The sequence below is a fragment of the Macadamia integrifolia genome, chromosome 9 (assembly GCF_013358625.1).
Source record: "Macadamia integrifolia cultivar HAES 741 chromosome 9, SCU_Mint_v3, whole genome shotgun sequence".
Taxonomy (NCBI): domain Eukaryota; kingdom Viridiplantae; phylum Streptophyta; class Magnoliopsida; order Proteales; family Proteaceae; genus Macadamia; species Macadamia integrifolia.
In genome coordinates this window covers 22,022,138-22,041,232 of record NC_056565.1, presented here as the reverse complement: position 1 = coordinate 22,041,232, position 19,095 = coordinate 22,022,138, and the positions used below count along the sequence as shown (strand labels likewise).

Sequence of the window (19,095 nt, the reverse complement as noted above, 5' to 3'; positions counted from 1 at the left end):
GTTCTTACTGAATGTGTAGACAAAAAGAGAGTTGTTGAGTGTGAACATAAAGAGTGTAGAATGAAGGTTTATTCTTTTTAGGTTTTTGTTTATCTGTTGGGAATTGGAGTTGGGTATTCCCAGTTTGGGTTTGCTTGCAGAGAGTTACAAAGAATATAAAGGAAGGAGAGCTTTCACTTTATGTTAACATAAGAGGAGAGATTCCTAACTGTAGACATTAAAGGTAAGCTTTGAATTCATCTCCTTTTTTTCTTTTTTCTCTCCTCCCTTAAGACTGCAATGATAACTTCCCCTGAGTCTCATATACCAAACCTTCTGCTACCATGTGGGTAAGGATGTGATTGGGTCACCTTTGTTTTCACACACTGACACATTGTTACCACAGTAAGAAATACATAATATGCTAAACTACTGAGAATCTGACTGAAAGTTAGGTTGAGAAAAAAATTGGGATCAATGTACTTGGTGGGTTTGATTAGAAGGAGAAGAGTGGAAAATTAGATCTCAGAACAAAAAGGGAGGGGTCACCTACTAGACTCTTGTCTGAATACTTGTTACCTATGTTGTGTCAACTTTTCCATGCATGAATCTGGTACTATAGCCATGGGATTAGGTTAGCTTTGTAAAAAGATAAGAATGTGAATTTGTGGTTGAGAGAGAGAGAGAGAGAGAGAGAGAGAGAGAGAGAATTATCTTGTCAGATTTCTTTATTTTACATTAGTTCATATTTGATTTTTCTTCTTTTGAATGTGCTCCCATAAATATCTTGTTGACTTGTTTTAATGGAGAACTTGGGACTCTAAAGCTATATACTCCTTTTTTTAAGTAGAAAGAGCTCTACTCCTTGGTCTTTGGTGTAGGTTGCTTTGTTCTATTTTTCTTCCTAGCTTTAATAAAGCAGCATTATTAATTAATAATAAGGTAATAGACTTGTCATCAGACCTAAGTCAAATGAATTATTAAATTAAAAAAATGACATGTGTATAGCAATAATAGCAATACATGCTTAGTTTATTCACAATTTGATTGTATAAATGCTAAGCTTGGAAATTAATAGACTATGCATGACAACATTACATCAAAGAAATACTTTTCAAGGTTACTACGTTCTTTATGACTGTTCATAATAATGTATGTCATGATCATCAATGAGATGTCTATAATTACTATTTTGTATGGGTTTATAATTTTTCTTCTTGTTTCCTCTCTTCTTTTTAGAAATGAAAACCTAAAACGTTGTAGAAAGAAATAAAAATCATAAATGAACATAAATATTCATAAAATAGATGAATTTATGAGATTTAGGAAGATTTTCTACGTCCACAACATGGTTTTAGTAAGAGGTATTAGGATTGATCTCAACTGATATTGATCCAAATCGATCCATATTAGACGAATTGATTTGCCCTTTATTTCTTTAAAAAAATCATTTTTTAATCTTTTTAACGTTGGTTTGTATTGATCTGTCGATATGGGATCGCCCAAGAATCTGTCAATCGGTTACAATCCCTAAAACCATGGTCCATTATGAAATGAAAACTACTTCACTACCAGTGGAGAATAGGATTACAGTCAATCATCCTCATGCCTCTATCTAACTACAAAGCATGTCTCACCACAATTCATAATAAAACAGATTAAAATCAACCCATAAAACAAAATACAAGACATTGTGCCCTAACAACCCTGACCCTTCCAACCCTTGTTTTTTATTTGATCCAAAGGGGAGTAGGTGATTCACGAGAGTATACTCTATCATCTAGGATGAGACAATCAAGCCAACCACTCCCATTAGAAGTATAACACAAGTAATATGTCTTTGAAGTGGTCCTTCCTAGAGGAAGAGAGCAGTCAAAAGAGGGATGGCCTATAATTAAGAAAAAGGTTAATGCTTGAGCATATGACAAAAAGCAATCCTTAAAGAGAGCTGCATCAATTAAAGACTTATAGTCTTCTACTAAAATTAAAAAAAGAAAAAGGAAGAAAGAAGAGTTAATTAAAGACTAACTCCAGTTCCTTCTCTAAAAATAACAATGGATTACCCAAAATAATTTTATTACTTTTTGACTTGACCATTGAAGATAATGAAAAGCATTAATAGGACATGCAAAAAAGTCCATTCAAAAGACAGATTTTGTTGGGCATCGCATCACTACACGGCATTGCTAACAAAAAGTGACCCACCTAAAACACCATCTTTTCTTTAATCCTTTTGTTTAGTATAAAAGATTTAAACTATAGTGCATGATTGGTCACTCATGATGTATAGTGGTTCTCTCCATTAATCAAATTCTGATTAATTTCCATAATTATACCTTGATAGGAGGAGCTGATATCATCTCACAGTATTAGAAAAACCTGGACGAGATCAAAATGTGGAACTGTTCAATTGATGACTTCAATCTTTTTTATTTTTCTTTGGATCGATTTTGCCGTCACTCACGATGAAGAGACATCTTCGTTAATAGGGGAATAATGATGAGATTGTAGAAACAAAAAACTTGTACATGATGTAGAAAGTAAACAAAAAGAATAATCAAATAATCATACACATGGTTTGATAAGATGCCTACGTTAGACAGGAGTAATTTCATGAGCAATGGAGAAAAGGGTTACAAGCTCTCTTCCTCATGCCTCTCTATGTTTATAAAGAATTTTCCATAATCCTAATAACCCCACGTCATTAACAATTTAAAAAAAAAAACAAAGAGATACAAAGAATTCCACTATGGAATTTTAATTGCCTTCAAAGGCAACTTCACAATCCAAACTACTATACATAAGACATAAAGCCTAGGGGCGTCAATTCCAGGCCTAGTCTGTTTGTTAAACATGCCAGGCTCAAGCCTAGATCAAATATTATTTGGTCATTCCCGATGTAGAAGCCCTCTAGATGGTTGTCCGATTGAGACCAACAGATTGAGAGCCGAACTTAACCCCACTTTTAGCGCATCTTTACTCATCCCAACACATTTAAAGCCCAATTTAAGGCTCATTTAGCGTGATTATTGGTAGCTTGATTAAAGTCTTAAAACCAACCGACCATTTATAAATGTGTCCATGCCTATTGTATGAAGACTCGACTATCTATTTGGGCGATTACCATGCAAGAGGAAAAATTAGTGAAACTTGATTGGGCCACACCCCATCCTGCCACATGGGTTGGAGAGGGATCTATGCAAAAGCTAACGGTCTGAACTGGTTTACCCGGTGGTACTGAACCAAGGGCCTAAATTGATGGATGAAGTGCTTGATCAACCCAACTGTATGGTTCTTCGGTTCAACTGGTGATCAGCAAGGAATTCATTGTCAGCAAAAATGCGTTTAAAACTCCGTCTTAAACACATTCCAGTTTTTTACTGTTTAAAATATGTTTTACCGTATGCTTCTCAAAGATACTTAAAAAAAAAAAAGCAAAGTTTAAGCATTCCCTTTTTAAACATGTTTAAAACACGTTCCCCTTTTTATGGCATTTTTTTGGACTTGATTTTTGAACATAATGTCTACTTAATTGACCATATATCTTTCTTCCGAACTCTGATCAACTTGATTCTTTCACCCACTTGAAGCTAACGCAATGGACTATATTTCTCATGTATTACCTTCAACTCAAATTCAATTCACGGACCCCGAAATTGAGCTATAAACTGATGTATTTGCTGAAAAATATTTCTAAAGTGATGACTCCTAACTCTACCTGAACATATATCCCTTCGAGAGTGTGTTGATTATGTTAACAATAATAAACAATATCATAACCTAGTCACATTGCAAAATAAGACTTTGGGCATGTGTGGTACATGAATTTAGAATTGGTGTTGGATGATAGTCAATGACATGTCTTAAAACTTATAACGAGACATGGGATGTATAGGCATTAATGTTAGATATTGTAGTTGTTTTGAACACTAAATGCAGATATTCATATAATAATTCTTTAATTTATATTAGTATAATACCCCTTTTTTAGTTCCGTTTGTTTGAAATCTACACATTTAAAACCTGTACAGTCCATTTTCTGAATTTTACCGTTCTCTATTTTTTTGACCGTTTATTTGACTGTATCATTTGAAAAGTTTTACTGTTTAAAACTCATATCGTCTATTTCCATTTGTTTAATTGTTCCCGTTTTTTACTAACTATGGCAGGGATTAGGGAATTGAAGTACAGTAATGAGAATAATAAAAGTGGACAATAATTAATCAGAAAGAGTGTAAAATGTAGTGAGCTGTAAGAAGCATAAATCATATGCTAATTATAAAGATTTAACCTATGCAACATTAGGTGCCAAGAGGAGGGATTAGCTAATAATAATTGGGTTATGTAGATGGTGTAACATGTCGGTTGGTTCGATCCGTCGGGAATGTTTTAATGATCAGATTAGCTTTTGGATTAGAGATCTCCTAGGTGGGATCCATGTAATTATAGCTACTAATTGCAAGTTGCAGATGGGCCATTTCTACAACTGCCCTGATGCCGATGGTTTATCTCTTGAGGGTTCCATATATACTATGGGGGTATCTGTTAATTAGCCCTTTAAGCACTTTTGACCATCTAGTATTCATCTGGTCCTTGTCATACCCCTTTATCCTACCTAAGAGGAAAAAAGTTGTCACTAATTTGATATCTGACTCTTGAGAGAGAGAGAGAGAGAGATGTTAGGCTTATAAGACATATAAAGTCCTATAAGCTTTCCTTTCAAGAGTGTGTTGTCTGTGCATGTTAGATTTATAAGACAATAGTGTCCTATAAGCTTTCCTTTCAAAAGTCCTTGCTCCAGCTTCTCCTTGGGAGCCTAAAGTAGTGGTTATGCTGCTTTACTATAATTCATAAAAAAGGAGATAAGGAATTCATGTCTACAAGGTGCCTCCTCTCCTGTAATTTTATAGGCAAAAAGTTTCTGAGGTCCAAAGAAGACCAAGTAAGAGAGCCCTTATTCGGTAAACCTAATTCCACTCTGTGAAAAGATCGTTGCATATTTAGAAGATGGAGATAGACCACATGTTAATTTCCATAATCAGAATCAAATCATTTTTCCCGTTGTAATGACGTACTCTCCCATGTATGTCTATGCATCCTTAAATCCCTCACACTAATGTCATATTTTTAGATTTTTTTTAATAATCTTTTTTGTTATATGACGAACTACTGAAACTTGCCATATGAGCAAAAGATGTTGGGGTCTATTTATCTACAAAGTTTCAATTCAATCCAACCTAACATGTGACAAAAGTAAGCACCTAACCATAGCTTGGTTGTATGAACCCACAGACTAGAAACCCTTTTGCTTACTTTTTGTTCCAAGTTCTCCTTTGCCGATGACCCCCTTTTCCGGATACTCTAAACTTAATTGACAAATGATGCACAATATATCACATGAAACTCCTCTAAAGGGTTTTTCAATTAACTAACTTTACTTTTTGTTCTAACATGTATAAAATATTAACATTGTATGCTATAAAAGAACAAAAAGAAGGAAGAGGAAAAAAAAATTTAATTCATGTCTCAACTTTAATAAATTTTTGAGAAAAGACTAGGCACATTGCTGGCATACTTTAAGCTAACGCTCATTGTATATCTCTCTCTTTCCCCTTATAAATGACCTCTATGTCCCTCCTATACAACACCATATCCTACATGGCCACACCCCATTGGTGTCGCCTGCTATCCAGCTAGCTTATTGCACAGGGGCGGTATGCCTATCCCTCTCCCTGGAAAAATATTTATACAATAACAAAGACTGGTTAAGTTTCTTATTATGCTCAAGATTTGAAGAAATTTTTCCTTTACCAAGGGTGAAGAAAAAATACACCAATCTAAGGTAATTATTACTCTTTATTATACAAAATCGATAATGCCCCCCACTATTTCCAATGCACATCCGAAGGCATCCACACCTATCAATTAAGGAATTCCATCTTCAGCGTGGGTGATGAGAAACTGCCTTCAAAGGAATTTACCGGATATGAAAAGTTTGAATGACTGTGGTACTTACACCCTTGTAACTCTGTTGAGAAATTTAAGAGATCAGTTGTAATAATAATTGGAAAAAAAAAAAGAAGAAAATTTACTACCTGAAGTTTTATTCTTGCGGGTTAACATGACTTGAGAAGTTCTCTAAGAATCAAACTCGTTACATGTATGTACTTGCTAAGAAATGCCATATGGTTGTGATTGCTATCGTGAACGAATCAAAATAAACTCTAACTAAACTATGAGATAGTGGTAAGAAAGGGGTCGAACCCACAGAGAACTAGAAGGCTAAATCTACTAAAATTGAGGTAAACGTTGTTTTGAAAATCAATTTTGTAAATTTCAGGATTTAAATTAAAACTAAATAAACCAATTAACCAGAATAAGAATTAATGAGAAGAAGCTGTCCTTAGTTCTTGAAACCGTCTTGGTATTGTTACCAAATTCTAGTTCATACTTCGGTTTACTGAAATTATAAGTTCCATTGCAACCACAAAAACACAATCTTTGACTACACTAAGCATAATTTATCCTATCAAGCACTATCGTCTATCGCTTTCGCTTAGCACTCTTAGTTTGATTGGTTAAAGGCTATCATTGGTGTATACTAAAAATCACATGATTAAAGTATCGGTACCGATCACCGTATCGGTCGGTCAAAATTAAGATACGTATCGGAGGGTATCGTATCGTATGGGATCTTTAAAATCAAACAATCAAGTATAAACTTAAACAAGAAATTAAATAACAATAACTCAAAACTTCATCTAGACCTAAAAATAGAAAGGAACTTAGCTATTCATAATGCTAATAGATGATGGCAGCAATTATGATGATGGTGATGAACCTTTGCCATCATGGTAATCCTCTATGTGCAATGTTGTCCCTCCAAATCCTGTCCTAGAGAATGAGTATGTGTAGCTAGTTCCAAGAGGGAGAGGGAACCGTGGTGCATGGGAGATGGGTGATAAAGAAAGAATAGGGAGAGAAAATGCGAGATGTTTTAGGTAAAGTGGGAGAGAGAGATTCCTATATTATGTTGGACAAGGAAAGAGAAGAAGATGAGAGAAAGTAGGTGAGGGAGAAGAAAACGCGTGGAATAGGGAGAGAGGGAGAACTGTGAGGTTTTCTCTCACCCTAAATTTCCCTTTTTTTTATTTTTTTTATATTCTCTTCTTCTCTTGAAAATTCCAACTCTACCCTTGAGCTTTTGCCCTTGCTTCTAGACTGAACCACATCTGTCCATTTAGCATCAAACCTGTGCACATCTCTTGAAGACCCTGCAACCAAAGATTATCCCAATATGTGGTCAAATTACTCATGAAAATCAACTTAAAATTAACAATTGAATATTAATTTTATGAATAATTGTGACCGCACTATACCCTCCAAAACTCTATTTTTAAACTAAGGTTCCATGGGATGTGTGCCTAAATACTCCCCTTCGTCAGGATGTGCGTTGGACATCCCCTAGAGCTAGAGAGGATTTGAATCCCAATAAAACAAGCTTTAATCTTTCTCAAAGATTAGGGTTGCGTTTGGTAGTCATTCTGTTCCAGAAACGATGTTTCGGATCAAAACCAGAATTTTCTAGTTTCTCTATCAAAATTTCATTTCAGAACGAAACTCAAATGTTAAAACATGATTGCCATGTTCCAATATTTCTTGTTTTTGGCGTTTCTTTTATCCAATTCGTTTGAAAAAAAAAATGGAAAAACGAACCGTCGACATCAAATAGAAGATTCTATTTTCTTGTTCCCGTAAAACAAAAAAATACTAAAAATATTTTTTCGGATGACTACGTAACGCAGCGTAACTTTTCAAATCTTGATTTAAGTCTACTTCAATCTTCTTCTAACTTTTTTTCTCCATAAAGGGAAGAAAGGTCGTGATCAGGTGTGACTTGGTTCTGTAGTCACAAGTTGTGCAACCTCTTTATTCCCGTCTTGCTTTGTAAGTGATTGGAAAAAAAAAAAAAAAGTGACAGGGGGCTCTCTTGATGACATTACTAAAGGGGAAAAAATATATATATATACTGCACTTTTTCCTATGTTTTGTCACATTGGTATTATGGAGAAAGTGCTATATTCTTGTGAATTCACCTATTTTGATGCGTTACTTTATTATTTAAGAGAGATTTTTTTTCTTGATTCTTTATATATGTATACAAATAGGGAGAAAAAGTAAATAACAACCAGTACACTCAAACTTGAGATATTTTTTCTTGATTCTTGTTAGACTCTTAACATTGACTTAGAGAGAAATGTAATCTTGAACATATATCATAGTAGAAAATTTATCTGAACTAATTCTTGTGGTTTTTTTCTTTTACCTTCGAAGATTTTTTTCATATTGAAAAATGATGTGTTGAGTTTTAACTAAAGGAAATCTTCCATAGCACTGTGACCTTTTTAACCACCCCTTCAAATTTCTCGTTGTATGTTTAATATCAACAAAAGGTAGACAAAGTAACAAACCAAAAAACATTACTAAATCTCTACCCTGGCTCCCCTCTCCAACTCTAGGCTTTCCTTCTCTGGTTGCCGCATGCTACAATAGCAAGGGTAGATACCCCTCCACTTCAACACACAAAGAATAAGGTTAAATGAAAAAAGATTGTCCAATCATGTAGCCCCTACACCAGCACTGAGCCAATGAAGGAATGCACAGGGACATCAACAGAGGAGGATTTTCATTTTGTAGGGAAGTGGAATGGTCATTTCAGGGGTGGCTGTGTTTGGGCAGAGTCTGCAAGCGACCAGGCAGCATTCTTTTCCCATCAAAAAAACTCTTCGTCGAGACAAATTTTATAAAGACCCTTTAACTAATGTGATAGGTGCATCCATCCATCCATCGGAATTGCCACACCATCCCTTCATTTGGTAAACTAGGTGGGGCATCAACAGATTCTAGACCAGACATGCCGTCCAGGAAAACTTACACCAAAAGATACTCAAGAGCCAGTGAAACAGGAATGATCATCCTAATAAGGAAATCGATAGACTCAGATCTTTTACATAAAACTACTTCTTCTTTCCACCATTGGCCTTTGACTTCTTGTTGACAATTTCTCTTGCGGACTTCTCCGATGTTTCCTGTCAAGATATAGCATTACAAATAACATTAGAGTATGCTTGTTAACCAGCACACAAACTAATTCCATGACTGTTGAAGTGAGCATACATCAAAAACAAAACAAGAGTATGCATATATTAGAAAGGACAGACAATGACGCAAGCTTGCTAACAAGCACACAAACTAATTCCACGAAAGTTGAAGTGAGCATACAGAAAAACACTGTAGCTATAACTATATTCATGGTAGGAACTTGGAACAGCATGAGTACGGAGGTCGCTGGTGCAATATAGATATCTCTCGAAAATACATTGCCAAATTTATAGACTTTCCAATATAGGAAAACTTGTCTGCATCAACCCTTCCTTTTTCATAATTTATTTCTTTTCTGATATGTAGTTGACCTTCTAATAACTTGTACTTAATACAGTATAATCTCCACTAACACCCCCCCCCAAAAAAAAAGAAAAAAATGAAGGTACTGTAAAGATCTGGCTTAAATCCACAACCCATTTTATGCCTTTATACCCATATTACAAGTGAGTTCTGTATCAGCAGACAAGAAGTTGCTACAAGATTTAGAATTGATATACTTTATTAGAACTGATCTGTGATAATAGTAAATAAAGTTTAAATCTGCAGGGATTTGAATCTAGGAGATACAGGCCCATTGGAATACTGATTTGTTTGTAGATGTGAATACCAGGAAAGCTATTTAAAAGAAAGATTTATGGGTTGATACACTATGATGAAAAGATCTAACGGCGTGGTTGCTTAATACAGCAGTGACACTTATCTTTAAGAAGCACGAAACATTTTTTATGGTAAAAGTGGTTATGACAGATATCAGTGGCTTATCCTAATGCATCTCTGACTCCACTGCGGAGTTGATAGGTCTCATCAAGAGCATGGAACTGGCCATTCCTAATGATTGGGTAAATGTTAAGGTTGAAGGAAACACTTGTGGTATTTTCTGGGTGAGATCTAGAGATGATATGCCTTGGTGCTATTCACATCTCATTAGGAAAGGGAGATCATAGAGTATGCATGGGAACTTTTCTTTCCCTTGGAGGATGCGATCAGCCAACTAATTTGGCTGATGAGCTTGATAGGGATGGGATTCTTAGACAAACTTTGTATCTGGGTCACTTACCAATTGATTGATTTGTCCACTTAGTGGGTATGAAGGTTTTGCCTATATATGTTATTGTATCACAAATACTGTTCTGTTCTGTTCTAGCTTCGCAACAACATTTCCCTGTTACTTATCCCCGCAAAAAAATTAAGACACTGTTAAAGGTACTATGCACAGTTAAGAAATTTTCTCCAGATGATAAGCCTGAAAAGTGTGCATCAAGTAACTCAATTCTTTCCTCAATCACACAGATATATCATACTATTATACAAGTGCATGTACTCACGCTTCGTGGCTAATCTTTCCCTTGACTATTTTATGCTTCGTTTTTACTTCAATTCTCTCTCTTTTCTTATCTATTTTATCTCTCTAATTGTTGGTACCCTTTCTATTTTTTATCTAGATTTTTCTAACTTTTATTGTTTATCTTCAATTTTAATTTAATTGAGAAAATCTTCTCTTTCCTTTTCTTTCCTTAACTCTCCCCTTACCCACGATCAGCATTTGTTTGTTAGATTTGGTAAATAATCCATGGTAGAGAATAAGGGCATGTGATAGTTTTTCTTTATTTGGTAAACTCATATTGTTCTACCAAAATAGTTGACAAAATCTTCTCTTTCCTTAACACTCCTCTTGCCACGATCTGAATTTTTTTGGTAAATAATCATTTTTTTGTTAGTTTTGGTAAATAATCCATGGTAGAGAATAAGGGCGTGTGATAGTTTTTCTTTATTTGATAAACTCATATTGTTCTACCAAAAAAAAAAAACCTCGTATTCTACCAAAAAAGAACCATATGTCTTCACATTCTCTTTCTTTTTTAATCTTAAATAACCCTAATATGTTGTAGCCTCCACCAAATATCCTTGGTAACTTCTCCCTCTCTCTTTCTCTCCAAATATTTTTGGATCGCCATTAACAATGGTTATTCTTATTTACAAGTTTTGTGCTCCTCTATCTATCCATCATCAAAGAATTCGTGGTAACCTTTCCAGCCAAACTTCGATTCACCATTAATGATCGTTGTCTTCTTTACAAGTATGGGGTTTTGCGTTCCTCTAACTCACTCTCTTCTTCTATCATACTCTCTTTTTTTCTTCCTTTCCATTACACTTTTCTCTCCCTTATTACTCTCACAGTAAAACACAATCTGCTGAGGAGGAGGTGGTTATTTTCTATTTTTTGTGTTTGATTTTGCTTCTGTTGAAGGTTCTCTAATTTGAACCCGCAGTCAAATAAATCAATTGGAAAATTTGTATTCGAGGTTGTAATCTAACTTTACAAAGTTTGTTCAAACTAGATCAGCCTTGCTTCATAATCTACTTTGTTTTTGTTTTGCATTTTTTTTTCTTCCTCTAATCCTTTGTATCTTAAACCCTTGTTTAAATTATTTTTCTTTTCTTTCCAATTTATATTGAAATAGGTTGGGCCTTACAAAAATTTGGATCAGTAAATTTTATAAAGGATAATTTTTAGAATGCATTTAGATTATTGTAGACATTTAATTTCTCTGCCACCTGACAAATGCTCACACGTGCATTTGCACGTCTATTTTTCTAATGTGTGTGTGTGTATATGTATATATACACACACGAAGTGTCTCTGAGCCTACAGAGTATTGTAAACCCAGAGACATTTGAATTTTATATTTATTTTATTTTAAAGAGAAAAAATAAATAAAATAGTGTCTAGGCGTACAGTATGCTGTAGGCTCAGAGAACCCTTGCCCATATATATATATATAGAGAGAGAGAGAGAGAGACAGTGTGCAAAGGACTTAATGCAATCCCGGGTCAAAAAAACCTGCTTTGGGATCACCACGGTCCCACAAGAATAATAGATAACTCAAGTTAAGAGTGTAGTAGCAAAACTTTAGATAACTGCAAGTTCTGGATCCATTATGAAGGAACAAACAGATTCACTGGCAGAACGGTACATATTGTAGGAGAAGGATGTTTCTTGTATTTAAAAGAAAAATGGAGATAAAAAGAATTAAGCTAAGGAACCAGAGGCTTCTGTGTATTATAAGAAGAAGAGGGTCTTAAGCGTAAATAAGAAGGATGTCTCCTTCTTCAATCCATGATATGAACAGTAATGGTGGAGATAGGTATTGCTTGTGAATGAGAAACTCTCTCATATGATCTCCGATTGAACTAAACTTTCAGGTGATGGTTACTGACTGCCAACCCTTTGAATAGCAAGCAACAACAGCCCTAAAGAACTTGAATTAACATAATATTTTATTCTGCAACTGAGCTTGGCAGAAGAGAAGGATAACCAGGTGGAGTTTCAGTTCAAAACCCTCGGTTCCAGCAATGTTTCTCAATGGGACTCTTCAGATAGAATCACCCAGGGGTTTCTGAACAATTGCATGCGAAGTTATTTTTTTCCATTTGTGACTTGCAGTTGCATATTAAAGTTGTTTTCATTTGTTTTTGTATGTCATAGTACTAAATTATGAGTAACATAGGCTATCTTTGAGAAAGATATAGGCAAGGTATGCCGTACACTGACAACCTAGGGTATGAACCCAAACTACCATTTCAAGTGTGTTTTTTAACAATCTAAAGATCTTAATTAGGTCTCTGAAGTTTCAAGCAAAATATGGTCATTCAACCACCCAAATGGTCTAAAGAAACCAACCACTGAAACCTGCAGGATTTTGACCAGGTTTTGGTCAAAACCTGAAATTTTTTGGTTCCAGCCGAAAAACCCTAGTTGAAACCAACTTCTTGAACCTTGACGAAAAGGAAGGCCAAATATGGCTTGAGAAGAATTAGAGAGAATATATATGAATAGATTTGGGCCGACAACAAACATGGCCTGAATGGAATGAATGCAAATCGGCGGCCCCAAAAACCCAAAACCCTAAAAATAGGATTCATAGGATTGGATCCGAAAGGTGGACTTGCAAGCACAATATAACAGGAAGATATTTAATTGATTGAGATAAGAAACAACAGATTATCAGATAAAAGAAAAGAAATACATTGAAATCAGGTAAAGGAATAAAATAGGTTTTTTTTTTTTTTTTTTTTTGGGGGGTGGGTGTGGTGTGTGTGGGGAAGAGATTTGACTAAATAAGAGAAAACTAATATCTCACAGGCTGATCTGTAGGGCTTGAAACTCTGATTTGTAAAGTCATACAAGGCAGCAATGTGAAGATTATCGATAAACAAGGGAAACAGAGCAGGGATTATTTATGATAGAATATGGGAGACTAAACTAATATCTAAGACCATAAAGCTACCAAATTTTAAACCATACTCACTACTAATCAGAGAATTATGCACAGATTAAGCCAACTGAAATTGTATGGGAAAACAGGGCTGCCACTAGCTATAGAAATACTAGAATACTGGTCTGACTGATACAGAAGTATTGAACCGAGAATTAGAGAAGAAGATTAGAAGAATAAGGGTGCAGGAAACCACCGGCTGTGACCCTGGAATCCACCAAAGCCTCTTGCAAAGCACTGAATCCACAGAGCTACTTTGCAGAAAATGAGAAGATAATATCACATAAAAAAAAAAAAAAAAAAAAAAAAAGAAGAACCCAAAACAGACCTGTAACTATGCCTTATTGGCCACTCCTAATAACGCTAGGACTGGTCACTAACTACATAACAGAAAAGGAAACATTCCTATTGACTATTTGACTCTGGGACAGACCATATCAATTCAAAATGTCAAATTCCCCAAGCTAGTGACCCAGCTTCTTGCTTTACTAATAGAATATAGAGGGCTTTTTTCTATAGTTATTCATGATCTACTCCCACATGAGATCCTTTTTCATGCCGTTCTACTAAACCTTAAAGAGAAAGAAATAAAGCCCACAAGAAGAAGTCCAGAACTCAAATAAAAGAAAAATAAAATTAACTTTTAAAAGATCCAAGACTTGGCTGTCTAACACCTAGAAGTAATAGGAAAACCAGCACATGCCAGCCCCTAGCAGGTCCTCCAGTTGCCCGAGCTGCATCCATTGAAAGTCATCCATGTTTTACAGAACAGAACTGAAGTTTTCAGAGGAATTCAAAAACTCAGAAGTAATAAATAAACATTGGTTTGAGATGAAGGTTCACCGTGATTTTCAGATTCATGTGCTAAAGCAGACAGCTCCGGGGAACAGCCCCAAGTGCTTGCAACCTAGATGCAAAGGCATTGGATATATGCTCCCAACAGCCTTTGGGCTTGGATAGATAGAAGCATGTAGAGAGAACGTCACACGCCTGAGTATTAGTCTAGGAGATCCTATAATGCACTTGATTTCCTGCCACCAGAGTGCCATAGAAATCATGGTAGTCAATCAGGTGCACCCAATACGATCTAAACAAACTTCTAGAAAGAGGGGGTTTTCCCCCATTGACCTCTTTTTAGAACAAATTTACTCAACTAGGAACCAACCATACATCAATGGAACAAAGAAAAGCTTCACAGTTGAGGAAGTAGTCAAAGACCTTTTCAAGATTATTTTGAGGTCTAGGGAACATGTATGGACAATTTCTACTTAATTTGACACAGATTTTCCCCATTTCTCTTGGAAACATTAAAGGAAAGAAAGATTTTTAAAACAGTTAAATTTTATATAGAAGCAATTCCATAGTGGATTCCCAAGACCAATTACACTAACTGTAGCAAAAGGCGAGAAAAAAACAACCATAACCAAATGAATAACCAAATGAAAGATTTACAAGGTTCGGCTTTGTAGCTTATGCCCATGGAGTAAATATCCGGCTTCACTAGTATCTAAGCGAATAAAAAGGATTACAAGAGTTAATTTTGTCTCTAAGTACTCTCTCAAATACCTTACCCTTGAACCCACTATAAGGCTACTACTCCTGCACCAACCAAGTGAAACCCAACTCTTCTCTCACACCCTCTCTCTTAATGCACGAGAGAACTCACTGAAAGAACGAAAAGGACTCTCATTCTTTTTAAAAAGAAAAGATGAAAACTTGTACTCCATAGCCTACAGCTTCCCTCTTTTGCCCCAAGAGGGGGGGGGGGAGCCTATTTTTAACCATTCACGAGACCAGCAGATGCAGTAGCAATATAATGGCTGGACCAGAATGACCCGAGCTGAAAAACCAGACCAAGACATACCAGTTTCAAAATGGGTTTTTGGTATCATATATGGGTTTGACATTACCGTCCAACGAAGGGGATTGGGCCCTCTAGGAGACTTCAAAAACTCAGCCCCAATGGATGGCTGGACGTGGAGTACGGGTTTCTTCTTGCACAGAATCAGAAACTAGGGGAAAGAATTAGTAACATGCCGTCAGCCATATTCAGCCAATGGAGGGGCTCCTATCACTATCAACTATGAGTGGCAGGGATAAGATGGTTGATACAATAGCAAAATATGGCCAGGAGTTGATGGCCGGACCTGGAGTTGCAGGACCTGAAGAGATTACTACCACAGTACTCCCAAAACCAGGGTGCCGTCGTGCCGCAGAATTGATTGATCAGTCTAGATCAATTCAGTCTTATAAGCCAGTTTCTGTTGGAATAAATGGAGCAGCCTCGTGTAAATTACACAGTACTGGTAGCAGTGGCAAAGGAGTTTGGTACCTCTCAATAGACTACTGATTGCAGGTTTTATGAAAAAATAAACTAAGAGAGAAGAAGAAAGGGGGGATATGACCAAGGCCTCTCACCTATGGCCTTGGTCTCACACCATCTCTCTCACAGCGCACAAGGCACAAACCAAGCTTTCTCAAAACTCAAATCAGGGGGGGTTGAGTAGAGCTGTAGACAGCCCCTCTTTTATTGGTAAACTGAAATTAAGCCTCCATTGCAAGGAGGAGAAACTCTCTTACAAAATATAATCCGAATAAGAATGGAAACTGACATAGATTGCTTCCTAATTTCTGGATACATCAAATAGAAACCAAATAAATCTCAAAATAGAAACAAATCTTAAAAGTAAATCTCCTTGAAGAGTCCTCCCACACAAGTCACTAAAGAGTCTCGTAATGGCCCCCAAAACAGGTCCTTATAATGCAGGCAGGCCACGCTGGTCCCCATTGCTGGCTTATTTGAAGGCCAAAAGGGGCTAGCTCGATAGGAGCAGACCTGGCCAATTGTGGCTGGATCTTCCGCCTCTTCAAGCCCCATTGTCCAGCATCAATATGAACGGCTCAAGTTTCAAAGAAAATTTATGGAAAACTATGAAACATATTTAGGTTCTAAAATCGGGTTTTAGATGGACTTTCAAATTGTTGCCACATGCTTCGCAGAGGCAAGCACCCAAATGATGATTTACAAGCTTGCAGACAGTTCATTGTGAAACATCAAGCTTTGGAACCTCATTAATTTATGTGAGTTTTGCTGCATGTAAGATCAAAACCAAACATCCAAACAGGACAATTAAAGGTGCACGTAAGACAGATAAGAAATTACAACTCCACCACATCATGAACCACTGCTCAATCTATAAACACGTGCAGAATAAGAAATCATTTTTTGCTGCAAGAAACTTAATACGATAGTGAAAATTATACTGCATACGTCTAGGTCTAAGTGAGTCTAACACTTGATTTTGGAAATAAATTGAAAATGCTTTGATAATAGATGCTTGGAATGGTTATGGGAAAAAATACCTTCCGTTTAATGGGTACTGATGTGTTCACGACTGGCTTAAAGAAGGATTCTAGACTGGAAAAGACCAATATGGCATTAGATACGCATACAGAATCTTATGAACACACATTTTCATTTATCAAATGAAACTTACCGTCCTTGGGATGACTTGTTCTTGGCAGATTTTATCTTTTCTATTGCCTATTGAAAACACCAAGACAAAGATGCATCGATGATTCATTTGCAAAAGCAACAGAACCTCAAGGATGAAATACATAATGAATGTTTAAATATGAATAGAGGACATGCCTTGATTACACGGTCATGGTTGAAGCCATTTTCATTGACCAAGAAAGTTACGAGTCCCTACATGATTAAAGTAAATATGAAATAAAAATTAAAGACATACAGTTTAATGATACCAAAATGTTAAAAATAACTATAATACAATAAAAGCCTAAAATGATATCCTCAACCTCCTCATCCGGAGAAGTCCATTTAATCTCCAATTGTTCACGGTCTGCAGAGACCACAGGTTCTTTAAAAAGATGTCTGGCTTCTTGATAAGGCCAGTCCTCAGGAATTTGGTACCTGCATAAGGAGATGAAAACTGCTGTAATGCAAAAACTAATAATAATAATAAAGGAGAAAGAAAGTAAGTAAAAAAGGACAAATGAAATTCAGAGCACATTGTCATTGAAAAATCAAAATAAAAATTCCCAAAGAATGTTACAGATAGCATTCGAGAAATGTAAGCATTACATTGCAATTAAAGTCATCCTAAAAGATGGCACAGATAGACAGAACAGTAAACAATAATATGAAATTCACGGATGTAGATCTGTTGGTCTCCTCTGGACATAGCTTTTGAACATTAAAGGCCAAATCTGTCATGAAACATCAAGTGACCGGTGAGACTTCAGGAAGTATATAATGAATGTTGAACTTTTGAAGGCAAGGAATTGGATAATAGGAATCGTTTAACAGCTTTGGTAGGCCAAAATTGTAATTTAAGGAATAGATGAAGGCATCAGTATCATAGAAAAGATGAAAGTACATGAGACTCTTGGGTTCCTAATAAAACTAAAAACATTAAATAATAGAAATCCATCATAAAGTATGGTTCAGAATTGAACATCTCGTATAGGTTGCCAGGATTGGACATTGGAGATAACTAAGGAAAATCCAAAATAAGAAAAAGTTTGTTCGGAGAAATTGCCTTTGCGTACTTTTTTGTTTCAAATTTTCATTGTGTTAATAATACATATTTCTGATAATACAATTACATATAATGACAATTTGAATTAGTTTCTAATGTGAATATATATATATTTTTTTTTTAGAGTTTTTATTATCAATCATTTATAATGTTGATGAGGATGTTGAGATGGATGTGCAGCAAAACTAGGAAGGAAAAAGTAAGAAATAAACGTATTAGAGTTGATTTGGGAGTTGCCCCAATTCATTGTAAGCTCCGAGAAAGTCGTTTAATGTGGCATAGTCATATTCAACAGAGGCCTTCGATTCACCAGTAAGGAGGAGTGACATGATTCAAATTAAAGGAACTAGAAGAGATAGGGGCAGGCCTATACTGACCATAGGAGAATTAATGAGGAAATACATGCATAGTTTAGGTCTTGTCCCAAGTATGACCTTGATAGAGCTGCTTGGAGGGCTAGGATCTATGTAGCCAACCCCATTTAGGTGGGTTTCACTGAGTTGTTGCTGTGTTCCCTTCCCTTTACTAGTACTATTCTCATTTTGCCCTAGCACGGATCCATGCAGCCGACCCCATTTAGTTGGGATAAGGCTGAGTTGTTGCTGTCGTTGTTGTTGCATATGATATGTGGAATTTTGTTGTATCATTCCTCTAAGGTCCCAAATCCCATGCATGACAACAGTTTCTTGCAACAAAATGAATACATAAACCAATAAAGTATAATAAATTTATGATTTTTATATGTATGTAATATATTAAAAAAAGGGAAAAAAGATCGTTGCCCCGCAGCATCCCCTGCGGCCTCTCACATGAGGCAGTGAAATGACCACCCCGTCCCTTCCCTGGATGCACGTGTTGTAATCCCATTCCCCCCCTCCGCTGGCATGGGGACCACACAACCTGGCAGCAAACCCCTTCAATATTTCCCCTATGGTATGTATTTTATGCACAAGGCAAGCATGAATATAAGTAAATTTACCAACTACATAGCTCTCGGGAGAATCGGTGATTACATCTTTGATGCACTGCTAGTACTAGTACATCGGAGAATTCTTAATTGGCTAGTTGTAAATAGCCCCAGGGCTATGGAACAAAGGATTATCCCGGATCTA

At 36.0% G+C, this 19,095-nt stretch overlaps 1 protein-coding gene across 1 annotated transcript; it reads right to left on the bottom strand.

The window, feature by feature from the left end:
- Positions 1–8,381: 8,381 nt before the first annotated feature.
- On the bottom strand, positions 8,382–17,355 carry LOC122087907 (flap endonuclease 1-like; the record flags this gene model as incomplete). Its single annotated transcript, XM_042657036.1, is given in 5 exon segments — positions 8,382–9,068; positions 16,785–16,839; positions 16,919–16,965; positions 17,074–17,130; positions 17,241–17,355. Coding segments are annotated over 5 exon segments (346 nt in total), but the record flags the coding sequence as incomplete, so codon positions are not given.
- Positions 17,356–19,095: the final 1,740 nt, after the last annotated feature.